The following is a 17,798-nucleotide window of genomic DNA, read 5'->3' on the forward strand; positions in this document are numbered from 1 at the left end:
CCACGAATGCCAATTATGATATTGACTAATGCTGACAAGTCGAGTGGCTGCTGCCGCCCTGTCAGAGGTTGGGAGAACCAGAAGACCCATTTCGCTTTCAGGGCCTTGGCCTCTCACCTCCCATCTGGGCAGGTCCTTCTGAGAAGGTGGCTGTTTCTGTGAGAGGAAGCTAGGATTGTCCTAGTTCTCTCCCAGTTCCTTCTAAATGCCCTGATGCATGATTGACTCATTCTTCCTTCCCTTATTCTTTCTTGGCCAATTGAAAAGTCTTTAGCTCTCTATTCAAACAAGTGCTGGCCAACATCACTCTCGTTCCTCCTCCTGTCTGGAATGGTATCCAAGGGTCCGAGGGCCAGCAAGTAACACAAGAATTTGAAAGCCTAGTTTCAAAGACTAGCTACTAAAGATCTGGTTCACTTTCTCGCAGTTCTAGTAAGGAATAATGTTAAATTAGAAAAGAGACATATTAGAATATTCATATTCTTCCCTCTTGGTCCAAATCTACATGAGAACACAGGCAAGCCTGCACTTGAGATTTTCTGACACTTTATTTTTATAATTATTAGGAAAGTAAAAAAAAAAAAAAAAAAAAGTAGCTACTTGTATCTTTGGGCTTTGCATCTCTAGAGCAAGTGGTATCACCTTTCCCCTGAGTAGTGTATCTTCATTCCCAGGACAGAAAGTATACATTGCCCTGCACGTCTCCCACGGCGAGCTGCAGGGCAGAGTTAGGAGCCAGCCAAGGTTCCAGGCAGCTCACTGCCCCTTCGCATCGGAACAGGCCCAGCTACAATGGGAACAAAAATGGGGGAGGTGAGGGTTACAAGCCTCAAGCCTCCTTAATAACTTATTTTTCTCTCACATTAATGCCTTTTACTTAAAAACAGTTAGTCATAGGTTATTGCCAAGAGGGATTAAAGAAAACAGAATTTTGATCCTTTATCCTCTCTTACTGTAAATTTGCTCTCTTGTCACATCCGTTTGGTCCCTCTTGTGCACACATGTGCATGTAAACACACATACACACACACACACACACACACACACACACTTACCAGCTGCATGTTAGGTCTCTCCCACAGTTTAACATCTCTGTCCTTTGAAGCTGTCACCAGCAACTCAGGCAGCACATGGAGGGCTGTGACAGAGCCCGAGTGAATCTCAAAGAGGAAGGGGAGAGAAGTATGGTGAGTTCCCGGAGGACCCTCCTCAATTAAGGAATCATCAAAGTCTGCTGTGTCTGACCTAGAACCTCTTCCCCTGTATTTGTGACCCTTCCCTCAAACTCACCTTCCTACGCTGCCGTGTCTTTAGTTGTGGGGTTGGTATGCAGCTATCCATGCTGGAATCTGACTCCAAGCATTTTGATGGGTCTTTCTCTGGAGACTGGGTTTTAGGAATTTTTACTTTTTCCTGCCAGATGTTACCTGTGGTCCATTCTCCTTCCAGGTTGCATTCGGCCAGTTTCCATAGCATCCCATCAGAACTGGCACACAAAAATGAGGACTCTGCCATTTTAAGGACAGAATTAGAGCCAAGTTTCAGGACTCAAAGGATCCACCACCCTCCCCTAGGCCATTTCCAGGCTCCTCGGGTCTTCCCATTACCACTCACCAGATTCAGGTTTGGCCTGAGTTATCGATATTAGGGTCCCACTAGGATTCTCTAAATTCAGATCAAACTCCAGGCTCTCTTCAAACTCTCCTGATTGTTTTTGCCTCTGCGAAAGGATAGGTAATTTTGTTTAGCCTACCCATATTACTCAATCCTGCCAGATAAAGCAATAGTTTTCTGCTCTGGGCTGGGCAGGACTTTTTTTAAAAACAAAACAAAACTATAACTTAGATACAGCAAAGTGCACAAATCTTAAATGTATACCTTGATGAATTTTACACATGCATACACCCACACAATCACCTCCAGATCAAGATGTAGACTATTTTTATCACCCCAGAAAGCTGCTCTCCAGACCCTTTCCAGTCAATACCAGACCGCCACTCCCAGAGTTAACCACATTTTGACTTCTATCACCATAAATTAGTTTTGTTTGTTCTTAAACTTCATTTAAGTGAAATCATATCATATGTACTCCTTTGTGTCTGGCTTCTTTTGCTGAGCATATTATCTATGAGATATGTCTGTATTGTTCCATTCATCAGCATTCAGTATCATGTTTGGTGGTTTTTTTTTTTTTTTTTTTTTTTTGGCCACGTAGCATTCCCTTTATAAATATACCACAAATTATTAATCCCAAACAATATTTGGGTTGTTTTAGATATGATGAATAAAGCTGCTATGAACATTCTTTTTTTTTTTTTCTTAAAAGCCAGTCAAATTTAGCAGTGTGGGGTTGTGTACCAACTTTAGAGACACTAATGTAAATAAGTTCTGATAAAACACTACCATCAGACCAGTCGAACATTCTTGTACCTGTCTCTTGGAGAACATATGCACTCATTTCTCTTGGGAATGGAATAGTCATGAAAAGGCATTAGTAGGTAGCAGGTCAGGATTTAATAACCTTTCCAGAGACAAGGGGCTCCCAGGAACTTATATTTGAAGTGAACAGCTAGCTCTGGCATACCTAACCCAGTACTTGTCGCCTGTCTGTTAGGTAATTGCTAAGTATGATGACAGAGACAAGATACAGTCCTTGCCTTTAAGATGCTAATCTCACAGTGACAAGACAAGAGGGACTTGGAAAAAGTACAATTGAGAAAACTCCTAGGTTTATGGTTTCCTGTGACTTTTTAAAATAATAGAATCCTTTTTTTGTACCAAGGAAATCTTACCTGGGAACCTAATATATAATGCCCTAAAGTAGAGCTGTTCCAGCTGAAGGAGGATGAGAGAATTTGGAGCCAACTGCCTTTCTCTTCCCCCTATCCTCCATCATGGGCCCCAAGGACAAAAAAAAAACACTGATCCTAGACAAATGTTTGTTTTGTTTAACACACACCCAAACAGGACTTACCAAGAAAAAAAGAACTTCAGGAGCCCTAGGCTGCAGGACAAATACACCATACTCCTTGTGAGTAGACATCATCACATGATGTTCTGCATAGCTCTTCCTGGTTTATAAGAAAGGAGGAGTCTGAGCCCAGGACTTAAAGAAAGGAACACCTCTCTTTAAGACTCCAATGTTTTCTTCTAAGTTAGAGTCAACCTCAGGGTAGCCACTAACCCACATTTCCGCTTTCTCCGGCTCAGGAGGAAACAGCAATTTGATCTTACCAGATTATGGATGGAGCATCCCCTGGCTTCATGTGCAGTAATTCCAAGTCCGCTTTGGCTAAGATGAGAGCGTGACCATCAGGGGCCAGGCCCAGACCTGTCAGCACCCCTAAGTCCTCCTGCAGGATTCGGTTCAGGTGGAGACTGTAGCTCAAAAAAGTACATGAACAGAGAAAGATCCGACTTTAGTCAACCTCTCTCAGGCTCCTCAGTCCCCCTTGAATTCCTCAGGAGTGAAGTATAAAGCAAAATGTGTCACCTTCCCTGCAAATCCTGTTCCTCTTTCTGTTTTTCTTTCATTAGTATTCATCGTCACCATCCAGTTACTTGCTCAAACTAGAAATCTCTAACATTCTTATCTTTTCCTTCCCTCTCTACCTCCAACTGATCAATAAGCCCTGTGGATTCAACCTGCAACACAGACCCAAGTCTGTGTCTCTCCTTCTCATCTCTACCTCCCAGGTCAGGGCCCCCCTTACACATTTCCTGGGCTACAACAGCAGCTATGAAAGTAGTCTCCTTCCTTTTAGTACCTCTTGACTACTATTCATCCTCCATACTGCCACCAGAGTTCTCTCTCTAAAATTCAGATCATTATTCCACTCAAAATTCTTAGCACTGTGTCCTCTACAGCCTGGCCCCAATTTACCTTTTCAATCCAATCCCCTCTCCTACCAGGAATCCAACATCTGGCCTATGAATACACCACACACTTTCATGCCTCCATGCCTTCTGTAAACGCTCCTTCCTCTTCCTGAAACACCTCCCTTCTCTTACTGGTCCACAAATCTACTCACTCCTTAAGCCCAACCTCACATATCAACTCTTTCCTACAATTTCTCAAATTTTGAAGCTCTACGAATATGTATGTGTGTCTTCATTATAGCACTAATCATTCCGAATACTGTTGATAGTTTAATTAAATGCACATTCCTCTAACTGTGAACTTCCTTAATTAAAGAATAAATTTCATTTATATCTGGTTCACACTGCCTGGCCCAGAGCTTGCCATCAAGTAGGCATTTGAGTATTCATTGAAATTGACATGGCCAGAAGCAGAAAGTATAATAATTTCCTACTCAATAACCAGCAACCTATTGACTCAGTTCAGAAGCAGAAGTGGAGTGATTTGAGTAAAATCCCAGGGATAGGAGACTACCATTCCTATCACATTAACCAGATGCCTTGCTTCACCTGAAATTTCTGGGTGATGAACACCTCTGCAGTTCCACTTGCCACTCGCTGATTTTTTCATCAGCGCTGAGAGCAAAGAAGGTGCGTGCCGAGTACCAGATCAGAGCACTGATGCGGCCTGGAGCCTGGTGTATGCAACAGGTTCAGTTTAGCATTTCTGAATAGCCAGGATTAACCTTCTCTCCCCTCTCAGGCATATATGCAACCTCCAACCCAGGCATGTACCAGTAAATACCTAGCCAGGGCAGAATTCACCTGAAGAACTGAGGTTGCCCTGACTCACCTGTGCTGTGGCCACGGCCTTAGCTTCCTGCCACAAGACTAGTTCCCCAGCTTGATTTCCAGATACCACCATGGAACCATCCGGTGCCCAGGCCACAGCAGTGATGGCTGCAGAACTCCTCGGTTTATATGTGTCATCTGGAGAAGAAAGAAAGTGATTCACTGGGAGCTGGGCTACCACTGAGATATAAGAAGAGATATCAGGCTTCCCTCGACACTCTTTGTTGCAGTAACACAACCCTCTTTCATACCTGGCCTCTCTCCATGCCTCACTCACCTGCTTCCTTAGGGACCTGCCAGAGCCGTACAGAGCCATCCTCTGAGGTGGTCAGCAGGAGACCTGAGGTTTCTGAAACAGCAGCTGCGTTGACTGAGCCACTGTGCCCCAGGAGGGTGTGTGTTTGGTACACCTAGGAGGAAGGGATAAGGATGGCCTGTGGGGGTGGACACGGCAGAAGGTTGTCCCACATGCCTTCCCCTTCCCCTGCATCCCAGTCCTCACAGGGAACTCACCAAGAGTGGATGCCACAACCGTGTGGCCCCATCCAGTCCAGCAGTCACCACCAGAAGCTCTGACCCAGCCTGTCCAGCTGATAAGACACAGAGACTGAGTTGGAAAAAGGGAAGAAGCCAGGGAGAAGGGGAGAGGCAGTGGGGAAGGGGAGGTGGCCAATATTCACTACCTGCACGGGGCTCCAGGGCCGCTGCACAGTGGCTGACCGGTCCTGAGTGAGCAGGGATGCTGGTCAGCTCCACACCCTGATGGTCCCACACTTTCAAGGTCCCATCACGGCCCACAGACACTACGTGCTCCTCCTGTCCCCAGAGCACAGGATGAGAGCAGGGTCATACCCATTAGGACACAGGAAGTAGGACTCCCTCCACAGAGGTGTGGGCTGGGTGTCAGAGGCTTGGAAGGTGTCAAAGAGTGACAAGAACTCAGGAACAGTGGGGCTGGGTGGCTCAGGACTGCAGTCTTGCCTTGGAGTCCTGATACTGTTTTCATGTTCCCCTCTTTCTCCCTACACCAACCCTCAGCCTTAAAACCATAATCCAAGCCCAAATGTTTCATTCTTTATACTCCTTTTGCCTTTGGGGTTAGATACCCAGTGCATCTGGTCTCCCAAAGGCCCCTCGCTCTCCCAGAGAGCCCGGTGAGCTCTCCATTGCCTTCTCACCACGGCCGCCACAGCGCTCACAGCACTCTGATGACCCAGGAACTGACCAAGCCGCTGTCCTGACTGTGGGTCCCAGAGCCCCAGAGAACCATCACTGGAGCAGGAGATCTGCAGAGCCAGAAGTTAGAGGAGTGGGATTATCAGCATCCCTCCAGCATTTTTGTACGTTCACAATGTGGGGTAGAGGGCAGTAAGCCTTGTGAATAACAGCATGGGCTCTGCTAGGCTCAAATCCTAGCTGCACCATTCCTTACTTTGTGATCTGGAGCAAGTATCTCCCCCTGAGCCTTAGGTTTGTCAACTATTTAATGAAGATAATGACAGTGTACCTATCTGATATTGTTGCGGTGGGGCTCACTGCATCTATATGAAGGACTTACCATGCTGCCTGGCACACAGTGAGCATGTAACAAATAGTAGCTCTTATCCTTGTTATTAACATAATATCAGTCAACAAATCCAGATAAAGGTAAAAATTCTGCAGTGCCAAGGAAAGATCTGGCTGCCTAGAAGGCAGGGGTAGCATAGACTATGACAAATCTATTCAACTGATATTCACTCCTTTCTCCTCTCTTTCTGAAAATGTGGGGACTCTGCATTGGGAAACTAGGCTCCATCAACCCTGAGTGCATAACTTGAGACTCACTGTGTGCCTTAGGACCAAAGATATCACAGCAATATTTTCTACCTGCAGGGCCAGGGCACCTCAAGCCCTAGCGAGGCAGTACTGTGTTCTTGTAAAGAGCATCGGCTTTCTTATCAGAAAGTCCACTTGCTCAGCTTTATCACTGACATGACCTTGGAAATGTCCTTGTTCTATCTGAGCTCAATTGCCTTGTCTGTGAAATAGAAATAAAAGTAGTATCTACTTTACAGGGTGTTGTAAAGATTGAGAGGCAATTTATGCAAAGAGCTCAGTTCAATGCCTGGCACATATTAAGTGCTCAATAAATGTTAGCTATTACTATTACTAATGGGTGCCAGAAAAAGGATGAGATGGGGAGTGTTGTCTTCCTCCAGGAACCCTGCTGGGCTCTGTGCCACCCCTACCTCTTCACTCACCAGAAGGTTGTCTTTGGTCCAGGCACAGCCAGTGACCCAGTCACGATGACAGGAAGGGAAGGAGCGAATCAAAACAGGGGCTTTGGGTGTCCTCACGTCCCAGCAGAGGAGACTCTGGATGGGCCAAGGAGAGGGAGCAGTCAGGACCATGGGAAGGAGAAGGGAACACCAGGGCCATTTCAGGCAAGAAGTTTCAAGGAAAGAGGGAGTGTAAGGAAGCACAGGTAGACAGAGCCACAGGAGATGTGGCAAAGCAAAAAGCAGGAAGAAGCAATGGGAAATGGGAGTCTAGGAACCAGCGGGGCTGTGGGCCCCGGCGTTGCACCCTTCTGCAGCTCACCCGATCCCTGCCCCCAGTGGCCAGCCTTTCTCCATCAGGGCTGAAGCTGCAGCAGCTCACAGGGCCCTCATGGCCCCGGAGCTCAGTACCACGGGGAAAGTCTTCGGCCTTGTGTGACAGCATCAGCAACTGCTTCGGCCACAGCTGTACCGTGAAGTCCTCTGCATTGCAAAGAAAGGGAAAGGAAGGAAAGCTTCCCGAAAGAGGAATCCAGACAGGCTGGGTAGGATGCCAAAGACAAAGGCAATCCTGGGGGCTGAGGGTGACATCTGAGGGCACAGCCCCAAGGGAAGGAGGGAGGGATGAGATGAGTCACAGGCCATGGAGAGGCCCGGGACAAGGGTCAGTCATCATGTGAGCACACAGGACAGGAGCACCCAGCACTCCCAGCTCCGGCCCCACAGCTGTCTCTGTCTGTCTACTGCACTTCCCATGGTGGCTGCTCCAGATCCCTCCTCTTCTCAAGTGCCCAGTGTCACTTTGACCTCACTTCCTGCAAGGACCAAGCCTCCTCCCTAAGGAGAGCCAAGGCTATTCTGCATTTTCAACTCAACATCTCTCTCTCTCTCCTTCTAAGGGAAACCCATCCCTTTACACAGGAAATCTCCCACTGGGCAGAAACTCAAAGGTTACTGGGATGTCTAGAAAGAGGGTTAGGGGATGACAAGAAACAGTCTGGACTGATGACGTAAGACAAATACATTCAGAAGCACTTTGAGGCCGGGCGCGGTGGCTCACGCCTGTAATCCTAGCACTCTGGGAGGCCAAGGCGGGTGGATCGCTCAAGGTCAGGAGTTCGAGACCAGCCTGAGCAAGAGCGAGACCCCGTCTCTACTAAAAAAAATAGAAAGAAATTATCTGGCCAACTAAAATATATATATAGAAAAAATTAGCCGGGCATGGTGGCGCATGCCTGTAGTCCCAGCTACTCGGGAGGCTGAGGCGGTAGGATCGCTTAAGCCCAGGAGTTTGAGGTTGCTGTGAGCTAGGCTGACGCCATGGCACTCACTCTAGCCCGGGCAACAAAGCGAGACTCTGTCTCAAAAAAAAAAAAAAAAAAAAAAAAAAGAAGCACTTTGAAAGCTATAAGACAAAACCGCACCTGTGTATATTTTCATATACACATATCCATATAAATTTAAGGAAGGTATATTTAAAAGGAACGATAATGCAGTAATCATGCCCACTGCTAAGCAGTACCTGAGACAGACGCCAAGAGCTCCTGGGAGGTGGCCAGTCCCAGGACAGGCTTCTGGTTCCTGGACAGGAGCCAGAGAGACTGAAGGGAGCGTTGCTTGAGCGCCCAGCCCTGCAGGGACCCATCTTCTGCACCACTCACTAACACCCTGGGGCTTAGCCAGGCCAGGGCAGACACTGCCACATCCAGCGCTTGACAATGAGCCTCTTGGGGACCTAGAGAATGAGAGAGAACAAGGAAGTAAGAGACTTGGAAAGGGGGTGATGGGTAAGGGGTACCCTCCTTCCAAAGGGTCAAAAACCCATCCATTCCCCCGGTACCTGAAGAGATTTTGTAGATTCTAATGCCATCTGCTCGGTACCCAATGGCCACCTGATCACCATCTGGGCTAAGAGCCACAGAGAGGGCAGGAGAGAAAGAAGGGGAACCCAGGCACCCACGGGGCCGACCCAGAGATCCTGACCACACCTGAACCTGGGGGCCAAGAAAAGGTCTTAGAGATCCCTCACCTCCACCACCTGGTCCTCTCCCAACCCCAGAACTACGGCTACCCCATTAAAGTCCTTCTGTGGACTCTTCTCATGGGAGCTGTCCCTCACACACCCGCACCCCTCTCCCTGTGGCTCCCACCACCCAAGCTCCTGCATGGTCTTCTCAACAGAAGCCCCCACCTTTGCCCAAACACCCCCTGCCTTTGCCACTCCCTCCTCTAACCCACTGCTAGCCCTCAGGTAAGCTGACCTTGCCGTCCTCTCCAGCCGTCAGTAACTGGCCCCCCTCATGCTGGAAAAGTGCAGCAGTGACAAAGCCATGGTGGGCAGGGAAGGCAGCCAGTCGTGCCCCCTCTTGCCAGGCCCACAGCTCCACCATCCCGTCCAGCCGGCCTACAGCCACAACCCGCCCAGGCACACTGAAGGCCAAGGTACGGACAGAGGCTCCTGTGGCCCCGAGTTCCTACACAGGGAGGTAGAATTGGAGATGTCAGGCCCTGCTCTCAGCACAGGCCCGAAGTTAGCCAGAATGCTGACGTCCGTCACTCCCCACCTCCCACTCCTGTCCTCCTGTGCTTCCTCCCCCAGAGCTACACAGGACCTTCTTACCTTGGTGACTTTGAGCCCATCCACCTGGAAGAAGCTGAAGCTGCCATTCCAGCTGCCTGTAGCTACTACCTGCCCTTCTGGGTGGAAGGCAACACAGTTCAGGGACTTGGGACAGGTGTACTGGAAGGCCAGCTGCCCACGGACTGTGTCCCACAGCTGGAGGGGAGAGAGGAAGAATTGGGGTGCTGAACACAGATGCCTGAAGTTCTCCAGAGGCCACCTTGTCCAGTCCCCTGCCCTCAGCAGGGAGGGCCTCCCCTGGGCAAGCAGTCAGCAGCCTCTGCCATGCTGAGAGAACAACCTCACGGGGCTGACTCATAGTTTAGGGCCACTTTTACCACTGCAGCCACCTCCAGGGGTGGGGAACCTGCAGCCTTGGGGCCACATGGATCCCTGAGTGTGGCCTTTTGACTGAAACCAAATTTTACAGAACAAACCCTTTTAATAGTCTTACCTTTAGGCATCCACCCAGGCACACAGTGGCCAGCAGCCGGTGGTCTGGGCTGAGGCAGCAGCCAGTGATTTGGTACTGGTGAGCCTTGGTCTGGAGCACCCTAACCCAGGAAGACGACGTCAGGCCGTAGGGCCCCTGGCCACAGGCTCCCTCCTCGTTCCCTTCCTCCCCAGGCTTCCAAGAAACAGGGAAGCCTTCACTCTGAGACGTGGGGGAGGGACGCCTTACCGACAACCGTGCTGCAGGTCCCAGAGCTCTAGGAGCCCATCAAAGGCAGCAAGAAAGAGCGAGTTGTCTGAGAGGAATGAACAGGCGGAGATTCCATCACAGCCACTCACCACAGACTTCTCCTCCTGTAAAAGCAAGTAGGGAAGCACGGCTCAGGCCACTCCTTTGCCCCTCCATGTGTCACCTTCCCAGGCCCCAACCAAAAAGGAGGCCAAGGCAAAGGGGCATTGGGCCCTTGGCTCTCTGCATGCTCAGCCTGGCACAGGTTCAAGTGGGGCCTTCTGACCCAAGTAGGGCCACATCTGCTACCGCCCTCCAAACCCCACACCTATTCCCCAAGTCACCGAAGATTTTGATGGGTCTAAGAAAATGGATGCACACATATGGGGTGGGGGATATGGGTGGGAAGGGGAGAGAGAGGGGCTGTGGCTCTAGAACTCACCTCTCAAGCGTCATCTGCTGTTACCCGCCCATCAGCACCTCTGCTGCGATACTTCCCAGCAATTTACAGGGAGCATTCTCCCCCTGTGTCTTTGGTCAGGCTCCTTGCTCAACCCACAATGCCTGCCCTTCTCCATCCCATGTCCTTCCATAACTACACAACTCACTCAGCTCTTAACTGTGACACATGGCTATGTTTAGGTTCTTTTTTTTACCTTGCATGTCTTATCTCCCAACAAAATTAACCACTTGGGGGACAATGACAATGACCTAAGCCCTGTTCCTTGCAGTACTCAGCACAGTGCCTTAAATGGAAGGTGTGCAGCAAACATCTGCTGTGTCACTGATTTTTTGACCAATCCCTTTGATCTGATGTGAGGGGAGCAAAGTGGCTGAATCATTTGGGGCAATAATGGGTGGGTTTGGGTTGTGCAGGGCTCCAGGGCAGTCTTTAAGGGTTATCTGAAGATAAATTCGGCCCTACTTTGGTTGTCATACCTGCCAAGTTCTTAGGTCCAACAAGTAAACTGTCCCACTGGCAGTGCCCACAGCTGCTCTTTGCCCATTGCGGGAGAAGGCCACGGCGGTGGGGAGTGAGGAAATTGCCAGAGACAGGCTGGAGCTAGAGAAAGAGTAGGAAGAAAGGGAGGAAATTAGGGGGAGAAAGGAAACAGGAATCTATTTCTGCATTACTATGCCAGAATCCCCTCTCCATGGTGACTTTGGTCTGTCCTTATTCTCTAGTTTCAGACAGGGCTACAGCTTGCTCTCTGGTGGGTTTACCAGGGTTTGGGGTCAAGGGTCTTACCTTTGCTGATCCCCCATGGTCTGGGGTTTATTAACCCATCGTAGTGTGCGCTGGAGGTGCCACTGCTGGGAGAGCAGGGGGGCCTGGCAGCAGAGAGGCAAGTCCAGGGGCTGGTTGGCTGCCTGCTGAAGCAGGAGGAGGGGGTACTGGCTGAGGATTGAAGCCTGCTGCCTCAGGAAGGTACGAAACACAGCGACATCAGCCCCAGGGAGCTCTTGTTCTTTTTCTTTGGGTACTGAAGAAGCTATAAAAGAGAGGCAGAGTGTTACTGCGGAGCAGGCCTGGACCCCATTAACCCTGGCACCAAATAAAACCATATGGTGCATCTAAAATAGTAAGTCTCAAAGTGTGGCCCTCTGGCCCCAAATCAGGAACACCTGTTAAAAGTACAAAGCTTTGGGCCCCTCTCTAGATCTAGGGAACCAGAATCTGGGGACCCAAGGACCTGCAATATGAACAAATTTCCCAGATAATTTTATGCTTACTAAATAAAGTTTCAGACCCTCCAGTTAAAGAGATCTAGGCAAAAGGTCTCCTGAGAATCACTTGCTCACCCTCTTAGCATGTTCAACTTGAAATGGAAATGTGACTGTTTTTGTCCATTACACCTCCGCCCATGAGCACACCTCAGAGTCCTGCATCTCAGGGAAGAAACCACCCAGTGACCCATCTCACCATAGAGGGCATGGGCCTCCAAGAGCCGAGAGACCAGACCCAATTCCAGGTGCGCGGCCACCACGTGGAGATTGGTGAGGAACTTCGAAAGAAGGCCAAAGTTCCCACTCTGGAGCTGGGAAGGTCAGATTGGGTTCGTTAAGGATGTGAAGAGGCTGGTGAGGACAGATACTCTGCCTGTGCAGCCAGGACGTTGACCCAGGGGACAAAGGACCTCAAGAAGGAGGGCAGGAAAACAGAAGGGAGAGAGGGAGAGGGAGTTTGGGAGGGGGGTAATGGCAGTGGTTGGCGGGGGTGGTAAAGGGGAGAGGAGTCTCAGAATAGCCAAAGCAATTGCTTGGGAAAAGGTGTCCATGGGGTCTAGGGACGAACCAGGTGGTAAGGCAGGTCTCCCAGAGCCTCAGGAGGGCAACTTCGGAAGGTGCCTGAGGCATCAGGGTCACATGTCTTCCAGAGCTGAGCTGTAAGAACAGATATTAACAAGGGCTCAGCCTAGCAGCATCCCCAAGATCCTACCACTGAAGCCATGGGAAGAGTCATCACACACTGGGGTGGCAGGTGAGGCAGCCAGCAGATGGGGAGCCCCAGTGGGGGGTCCTGGCCTCCAGGCCCAGCCCCCACACTCAGTGCCCAGGCTGACTTGGGCTGCAATCACCTGCGATAAGGATGTGTGCTGTGTCCTCCAACCCCAGCCTCTTCCCATAGCGACGTTTAGCTGCTGTTCTCAAGGGCCCATCAGGAAGGCAGAGCCGGGAACCAGGGCGCTCCAGAGGGCCCTCCCCTAGCAAACTGTCCACACATGAGGAAGGAAGAGGAAAGAGGGAAGAGAGAGAGGAAGCCTGTCAGTGAGCATCCTGGCCAACGGTGGGCTCCCATTCCCACCTTCATAGTGGTAATTGGAGTAGCGGCCCATTCGGGGTCTGGAAGACAGGCATTGGGGCTATACATGGGGTTTGGAAGACAGGTGTTGGAGCTATACATGGGGTCTGGAAGACAGGCGTTGGGGCTATACATGGGGTCTGGAAGACAGGCGTTGGGGCTATACATGGGGTCTGGAAGAGAGGCGTTGGGGCTATACATGGGGTCTGGAAGAGAGGCGTTGGGGCTATACATGGGGTCTGGAAGACAGGCGTTGGGGCTATACATGGGGTCTGGAAGAGAGGCGTTGGGGCTATACATGGGGTCTGGAAGACAGGCGTTGGGGCTATACATGGGGTCTGGAAGACAGGCCTTGGGGCTATACATGGGGTCTGGAAGACAGGCGTTGGGGCTATACATGGGGTCTGGAAGACAGGCGTTGGGGCTATACATGGGGTCTGGAAGACAGCGTTGGGGCTATACATGGGGCCCTGGCTCAAAGAAGGGAAGGCACAGTGAGGTTGGTGGAAGCTCAGCCAGGGGCACCTGTACCTGCGCAGACTCTGGACGAGGTAGGCAAACGGGCCCATGGGGTAGGGGTCCCCACTGTTACCAGCAGCCACTGCTTCTTCCCAGACCTTAGTTCCCCTGGGCAGTGTCCGCCATGCACTCAGCACTCCATGCAGCTGGTCCACAGTCAGACCTGAAAACCAAGCTCTCTGAGGCCCTTACCTAGCCACACAGTTCACCCCTCCCCACAGCACCGGTCCCCCTTTGCACTGCTTGCTGAGACTCCAGTGGAACCACAGTCATCCGACCCTCAGGCTCCCAACCCGGCCCAACCACTGACCACTGCGTGTGACCTCAAGGGCGGCCAGGGCATGGGGAAGGACGTCGGTCCCATGCTCTTGCTCCAGGGTGCTCAGGATGTGCTGCAGCAGCAGGGGCACCGTGGCAGGCAGGGTCCGGAGTCTCTCAGACACCTTGGGGGGACGGGGCTTCAGTCAGCGGTGGGAGGAGCAGCTTTGGTTGCAGAGTAGGAAGGGGCAGCAGGAAGCACAGTGGGAAGGGATGAAGTGAAGAGCAGGGGTGGCAGAGAAATGGGGGCAGGGTGAGGTGGGGCTGGGGGAGGGGTGATGGCAAGATAGTGAGGACAAGGGATGGGGGTGAGACCAAGAAGCTGAACGAATGGGCAGTGGGATTAGGACTTGGAAGATGAGGAGCAACAGACCTGCTCGTACAGCGTGAAGAGGCGCAGGTGATCGGTGACCAGGCGCAGGTAGAGCGGCAGGCCGGAGCCCCGCTTAACCAGCAGCAGCTGCAACTGATGAGACCCGGAGGACTCAGTGTGGGCACCAGGGAGCCTATCCACAGCCAGCCCCTGCCCAAGCACCAGGCCCACTGTGAGGCAGCACCCCCTGCCTCGAGTCCCCGTAGGGGACAGACCCATGGCATCACCTCAGGACACAACCCTCCCTCCCCCACACCGCTCTGCCCAGCCAGCCCCTGCCGGGGAACCCCTGTGGCCCAGCCTACCCCACTGACAACCATCACTTCACTCGTCCCCTCACCCCAACAGGCCCCAACAGGGCCAATTCACCGGGGGGAAAGGCGGGGTGATATTATCGGGAATCACAGTTATCTTATTAACAACTTCCCCTGGCACAGAGTTCCTGAGAAAACACAGGAGCAGGTCTGTGCAAGGCGGCTGGCAGTCTCAGCATCCCAGCTCCCAAACTCGCCCCACACACCCGCCGGCCCTGGCGGAGACCCAACCTGGTTGTTAAAAGGTGTCTCCTCCAGCCGCTTCCCGTACAGAGCCAGCTCCTCTCTCACCAGCCGGGCCCGGGCAGATGGCTCCAGAGGTCCCAGGGCCACCACCTGGGCACCCTGGCTCTGCTCAAGGTTCTCTCCCAGGCCCGAGTCACTAGACACACTCAGCACCAGCTGTACCCACTGTGATATTCGGGCAAAGGGGCAGGAAGGTAGAAAGAAAATCATTAGAGAGGCCCCTGTCCTCCCTGCCACATGCCCTCCTTCTCCTCAACCTGCCTCCCACACCCACCTCGTTCTCACACTCACCCGGGGAATGTTCTTTGGGATCCAGTCTGAGATCAGCTGCCCATTCTGGTCCACCAACCTGTCGGCCCCATCGACGATCAGGACCAGGGTCTGCCCAGGTTGCAGGCACTGTGCAGACTTGGGCAGCAGCCTCTGCTGCAGCTCCCACACCAGGCCTCTGCACGGGGAGGGGAAGTCGGGGTCAGTGGGAGAGAGACGCAGGGGCGGTACCGTGGGACCCCAGCAAGGCCGGGCTACTTGTAGGTACACACCGGTAGGTGTTGGGGAGGGCGCTCAGCTCTTTCAGTTGCCGATGCAGGTAGGTACAGAGGCGTCTGAGCAAGGTGAGGGCAAGACTCTGGTCAGGGCGGGCCCCTGAAAAGTGGAAGAAGACTGAGGGGGCCACCTTGGCCCCATCAGGAGCCTGCAGAGCTGATACAAGGGACGTCTGCAGGAGGAAGCAGCAGAAAACAAGGTTACATTTTACATGCAAGAGCTCCCTGTGCCACCCTCCTTAGCCCACACAGCCTTCCCTCCCTCCTGCCTGAGCCCCTGAGACTGTACCAGGAAAGCTGTCTTGCCCTGTCCCGACTGCCCAGTCACTAGGCTCAGCCTCCCGTGGGGTAGCATCAGCTGCTGTACTGTGTCCTGGAGAAGGCGTGGTCGGGCAGGACTTGGTGGCTTCTGTAGCTGCTGGAACGTGGCTTGGACCAAGTCATCATCTGGGAGGGACACTGGCTGCTCCAGCTGGGCCCCGGGCTGAGAGCACATGGGACAGTGACTATTCATGTCGCCATGCTCCTCATGACCCCCAGGCCTAAAACTCACAGAGCCCCCACCCAGTTACTTCCTACCCAGGATACCCAGACCACCCTCCCCCCACCCTCCTCAGCTCCTGCTGACCTGTAGGTAAAGCTTCTGGATCATATCCCACACATCCTGGAGAACCAACTGCCCAAACTCCTCCAGCCCCCCAACATAGGGCCGGCCAGCTGCTACACCCCCCCACTCACAGGGGTATCTATGGGCAAAGCAAGCACAAGTAGAGTCAGAGCAGGCCTGACCACAGGCCACATCTCTCTGTACAGGTGCTCTCTATCTCCCCCAGCTCACCTGCGGCAGGTAATCCCTTTCTGTCTGCTCAGGTAGCTCTTCAGTTCTGAGACCCGATGTGCAGCCTCTTCAGACTCAGAAACAAAGTCAGATTTCCAGGCATCTGGCACAGAGCTGAACACCAAAGACCCCAAAAGGGGGCCTAGACTCAGACCCCAGCCTCTCTCCACCAACCCTCAGACATGGCCGTGGGCACATGGAGTGATCTCCTGACTTCAGCTCCAAGGCTGATTTGGGGCTGCAGAAGCACGCTGTCTGAGTCCTACTGCCTGCAGCGCTCCCCTCCTATACTCTCAATGCCAGGGAGAGAAGACTGAGCCTGCCTGGTTTTTGGGGGCAGGGAAACCTGACCCCGGCGGCCACAGAAAGTACCTGAGGAAGCTGGAATCCCGGAAGTAGATGAGACCTGGGGCAGAAGGCTGCAGGCGCTGGTCCCGATTCAGGAACTGCATCACCTCCATCTCTGTCACAGAGCGCCCTGAAGGGTACTGCTGGGCCTGCGGTAAGGGCAGAGACCAGAGGGTTCAGTCCTAGGTCACACTAACCCCTCCTCCAGACCTGCCGTGGCCCCAGGGCTCCTTCATCTCAGCTATGTTCCTCCCTCCCTTGCTCCCTCCAGACACAAGCAATAAAATATAGCTAATAGCTAACATTTTTTTTTTTTTTGAGACAGAGTCCCACTCTGTCACCCCAGCTACAGTACAGTGGCATCATCACAGCTCACTGCAACCTCAAACTCCTGGGCTCAAGCGATCCTCCTGCCTCAGCCTCCAGAGTAGCTGGGACTACAGGCACAAGCCAAGATGCCTGGCTAATTTTTCTATTTTTAATAGAGACTGGGTCTCACTCTTGCTCAGGCTAGTCTTGAACTGACCTCAAGCAATCCTTTCACCTCGGCCTCCCAGAGTGCTAGGATTACAGGCGTGAGCCACCATGCCCAGCCAATAGTTAACATTATTGAATGCCTGTCATGTATTAAGCATTCTTTTACAGATTTTCAATTCTCATAATAACCCCGCAGTATAGATGTCATTGCTTCTCTTTAATATGAGGGGAAATTGAGGCTAAGTTAGATTAAGCTGCTTCCCACAAAGCCACATGACCTGTAGATGACAGAAGGGAGAGAACCCACATCTGTTTGATGGCAACACCTAATCAGACCCACCTGCTAACCCCAGAGGGACATCTCAGAGGAATTTCCTCACCTAGGACTTGGCCACACACAGTATCTTCTGCCTGTGTTTCACTTCAGGTCTCAAGGACCTGCCTGTACATAGTCCCAGTGTTCCTGACAAACTGTGGCTTCTCCTCACCCCTGCCCCAATTTTTGTTCCCCCCCCCGCCCCCCCCCCCACCCTCCTCCAAGCCCGGCTGCCTTACCCAGCGGAAGTGCGGGTGGTCAGGGAGGTTGTAGCTGGGCGGAACGTAGCCGTACCGGGAACCCAGAATCCCCACAAACAGCTGCGCGTTCTCCACCTCCCCGAGGCACACTTCCAGCTGTCTGCAGGCATGGTTACGGGGACACACGGGAGTCACTGGGAGCATGGTGTCGGGGAATGCAGGAATACAGGC

At 52.1% G+C, this 17,798-nt stretch overlaps 1 protein-coding gene across 1 annotated transcript in view; it reads right to left on the minus strand.

The window, feature by feature from the left end:
* Positions 1–606: 606 nt before the first annotated feature.
* TEP1 (telomerase associated protein 1) overlaps positions 607–17,798 on the minus strand; it is a 37,076-nt gene continuing 19,884 nt past the window's right edge. The window contains exons 20-55 of the mRNA XM_069484865.1: positions 17,607–17,727; positions 16,599–16,723; positions 16,227–16,340; positions 16,017–16,134; positions 15,678–15,872; positions 15,386–15,561; positions 15,135–15,291; positions 14,829–15,008; positions 14,284–14,376; positions 13,903–14,035; positions 13,605–13,755; positions 12,850–12,983; positions 12,567–12,655; positions 12,195–12,309; positions 11,520–11,763; positions 11,210–11,333; positions 10,271–10,395; positions 10,043–10,142; positions 9,589–9,744; positions 9,230–9,442; positions 8,809–8,962; positions 8,491–8,703; positions 7,291–7,451; positions 6,951–7,064; positions 5,889–5,996; positions 5,394–5,526; positions 5,224–5,300; positions 4,988–5,120; positions 4,712–4,848; positions 4,429–4,553; positions 3,235–3,378; positions 2,975–3,071; positions 1,615–1,720; positions 1,291–1,508; positions 1,056–1,160; positions 607–787 (exon numbers count right to left, since the gene is read on the minus strand). Of these exons, the coding sequence (XP_069340966.1) occupies positions 665–787; positions 1,056–1,160; positions 1,291–1,508; positions 1,615–1,720; positions 2,975–3,071; positions 3,235–3,378; positions 4,429–4,553; positions 4,712–4,848; positions 4,988–5,120; positions 5,224–5,300; positions 5,394–5,526; positions 5,889–5,996; positions 6,951–7,064; positions 7,291–7,451; positions 8,491–8,703; positions 8,809–8,962; positions 9,230–9,442; positions 9,589–9,744; positions 10,043–10,142; positions 10,271–10,395; positions 11,210–11,333; positions 11,520–11,763; positions 12,195–12,309; positions 12,567–12,655; positions 12,850–12,983; positions 13,605–13,755; positions 13,903–14,035; positions 14,284–14,376; positions 14,829–15,008; positions 15,135–15,291; positions 15,386–15,561; positions 15,678–15,872; positions 16,017–16,134; positions 16,227–16,340; positions 16,599–16,723; positions 17,607–17,727 (5,011 nt within the window). The 3' untranslated portion in view covers positions 607–664. The remainder of the gene's footprint in view (positions 788–1,055; positions 1,161–1,290; positions 1,509–1,614; positions 1,721–2,974; positions 3,072–3,234; positions 3,379–4,428; positions 4,554–4,711; positions 4,849–4,987; positions 5,121–5,223; positions 5,301–5,393; positions 5,527–5,888; positions 5,997–6,950; positions 7,065–7,290; positions 7,452–8,490; positions 8,704–8,808; positions 8,963–9,229; positions 9,443–9,588; positions 9,745–10,042; positions 10,143–10,270; positions 10,396–11,209; positions 11,334–11,519; positions 11,764–12,194; positions 12,310–12,566; positions 12,656–12,849; positions 12,984–13,604; positions 13,756–13,902; positions 14,036–14,283; positions 14,377–14,828; positions 15,009–15,134; positions 15,292–15,385; positions 15,562–15,677; positions 15,873–16,016; positions 16,135–16,226; positions 16,341–16,598; positions 16,724–17,606; positions 17,728–17,798) is intronic.

This window comes from Eulemur rufifrons, chromosome 2 (genome assembly GCF_041146395.1).
Source record: "Eulemur rufifrons isolate Redbay chromosome 2, OSU_ERuf_1, whole genome shotgun sequence".
In the NCBI taxonomy this organism is placed as follows: domain Eukaryota; kingdom Metazoa; phylum Chordata; class Mammalia; order Primates; family Lemuridae; genus Eulemur; species Eulemur rufifrons.